At 61.2% G+C, this 2,156-nt stretch overlaps 1 protein-coding gene across 1 annotated transcript; it reads right to left on the reverse strand.

Annotated features, from left to right (window-relative positions):
- Positions 1–192: 192 nt before the first annotated feature.
- Positions 193–1,994, reverse strand: EMH_0088490 (uncharacterized protein; the record flags this gene model as incomplete). The annotated part of the gene is made up of 3 exons (XM_013501307.1): positions 193–249; positions 347–996; positions 1,142–1,994. 3 exons carry the CDS (start codon positions 1,992–1,994, stop codon positions 193–195), a joined length of 1,560 nt encoding a protein of 519 aa, XP_013356761.1.
- Positions 1,995–2,156: the final 162 nt, after the last annotated feature.

Consider the following 2,156-nt stretch of genomic DNA (forward strand, 5'->3'; position numbering starts at 1 on the left):
GCTGCTGCTGCTGCTGCTGCTGCTGCTGCACGTCGTCCTGCTGCTCCTGCAGCCACAGCGGCGAAGCAACAATGAGGCGGTCCGGGGTTAAGACAGCAGCAGCTGTTTGCTGCTGCAGCAGCAGCTGATGCCCCTCTCTAATAAATGTGCAGCTTCTCACACGTGAAGCAGCAGGTACTGCTGCTGCTGCTGCTACTGCTGCTGCTGCTGCTGCTGCTGCTGCAGTGCAGCGCGTGTCTCTCCAGGCTCCTATCAAAGACAATCCTAAACCAAATCCAGCGCTGGGCTGCTGCTGCTGCTGCTGCTGCTGCTGCTGCTCGTGTACTACACAGCAGCGGGAATCGACCGCGAAGGCCAGCAGCCACGGGGTCAGCACGGCTGTCTGCTGCTGCTGCTGCTGCTGCTGGTGGTGCTGGTGCTGGTGCTGCTGCTGCTGCTGCCTCGGAGGAGCAGCATCAGGCAGCGCAGCAGTCAGCAGCAGCAGCACAGATGTCACTGCCTGCGGAAAGGCTACGGGGGCAGGCAGCTCAACGACTTGAGCAGCAAGCAGCACCGCCTGCTTCTGCTGCTGCTGCTGCTGCTGTGAGTACAGGTGGTGCGAGTGCTGCCGCTGCTGCTGCTGCTGCTGCTGCGGTGTTCTGAAGATACCCGCCACAGCCTCCATATTCAGGCCTGGGAAGATATCTTCGTTCTCCTCTTGCTGCTGCTGCTGCTGCAGCAGCAGCAGCTGCAGCTGCTGCACTCCAAGCACGGACGAAGCAGCATCAACCTGCAGCAGCAGCAGCTGCTGCGCATCTGCTGTTGCACACAGCAGCAGAGGCAATCGCCCCGTAGGAGCCAACAGAAACCTGTCCACCCAATGCTGCTGCTGCTGCTGCTGCTGCTGCAGCTGCAGCAAGTGCTGCTGCTGCTGCTGCTTTTGCTGCTGCAGCAGCGAAAGGAACGATGAGGGGAGGAAGGAGGCCCAGGAGACTCTGGGCATTTGTGTGGCGTGTTCTGTGTTGCATACAAAGGGTAGCTTTTGCTGCTGCTGCTGCTGCTGCAGCNTGCTGCTGCTGCTGCTGCAGCGGCGCTGACTGTAGAGACAGCAGCGGAGACACACCAACACGCAGCCCGTCTCCACCCCACAGCAGCAGCAAACCTGTATCTGCTGCCCAAGCCATATCTAGTGCTTGCTGCGGCAGCGAGGAGACACCGCGCAGCAGCAGGCCGCCTCGTGTTGCTGCTGCTGTTGCTGCTGCAGCAGGCGCTTCAGTATCTCCTGCTGCTGCTGCTGCTGCTGCTGCTGCTGCTGTTGCTGCTGCTGCAGCTGATACAGGAGTGTCTCCACCCACCACAGAGGGACTGCAGCAGCTGTCTGTCTCCATGCTGCTGGCGTTGCTGCCGCTGAGGGTTTCTGTGTCTCCTTTGAAAACCCCAAGGTCCTCGATGGGCCGTTGCTGCTGCTGCTGCTGCTGCTGCTGCTGTTGCTGCTGCTGCTGCTGCTGCTCGCTGCAAAAACGCCGCAGCGCCGGCAGCTCAGGCAGCAGCGAAGAGCTCGCAAGACACCTGACTGCATAGCGCACCTGCAGCAAGGTGCTGCTGCTGCTGTTGCTGTTGCTGCTGCTGCTGCTGTTCTGTTGCTGCAGACGCAGCAGCACAGGAGACAGCAGCAGCAGCAGCTCGTCGCCATAAGCTGTAATCACCCGCATGCGGCAGGGAGGAATAAGAGAGGAGACAAACCCACTGAGGGCCCCCCACAGCAGCTGTGGTGTTTCTGCTGCTGCTGCTGCTGCTGCTGCGCCTGCTGCTGCTGCACCTGCTGCTGCTGCATCTGCTGCTGCTGCTGCTGCAGAGCTGCTGCGCGGGGGCGGCGAAGGAGACAGCAGCGGAGGAGCAGCAGGGGTCCCCCCTGTTGCAAGGGGGCAGCCTGAATACACTGCAGCGCCAACAGCAGCAGCAGGTGCAGCAGCAACACTATCCAACGTAGAAGAGGAGGAGACGGTCACACACATCGTGTCGCCTGTACACACACCAGCAGCAGCAGCAGCAACAGGAGCATCAGCAGCAGCAGCAGCAGCAGCAGCAGCAGAAGCAGCAGCAGCAGCAGCAGCTGGAGCTGTTGAAGCAATTCACGGATGGGGTCTGCTGCTACCGCTAAAGGCACATCAACAGCA

This window comes from Eimeria mitis, genomic scaffold (genome assembly GCF_000499745.2).
Source record: "Eimeria mitis Houghton genomic scaffold, Emh_scaff6661, whole genome shotgun sequence".
Lineage (NCBI taxonomy): Eukaryota > Apicomplexa > Conoidasida > Eucoccidiorida > Eimeriidae > Eimeria > Eimeria mitis.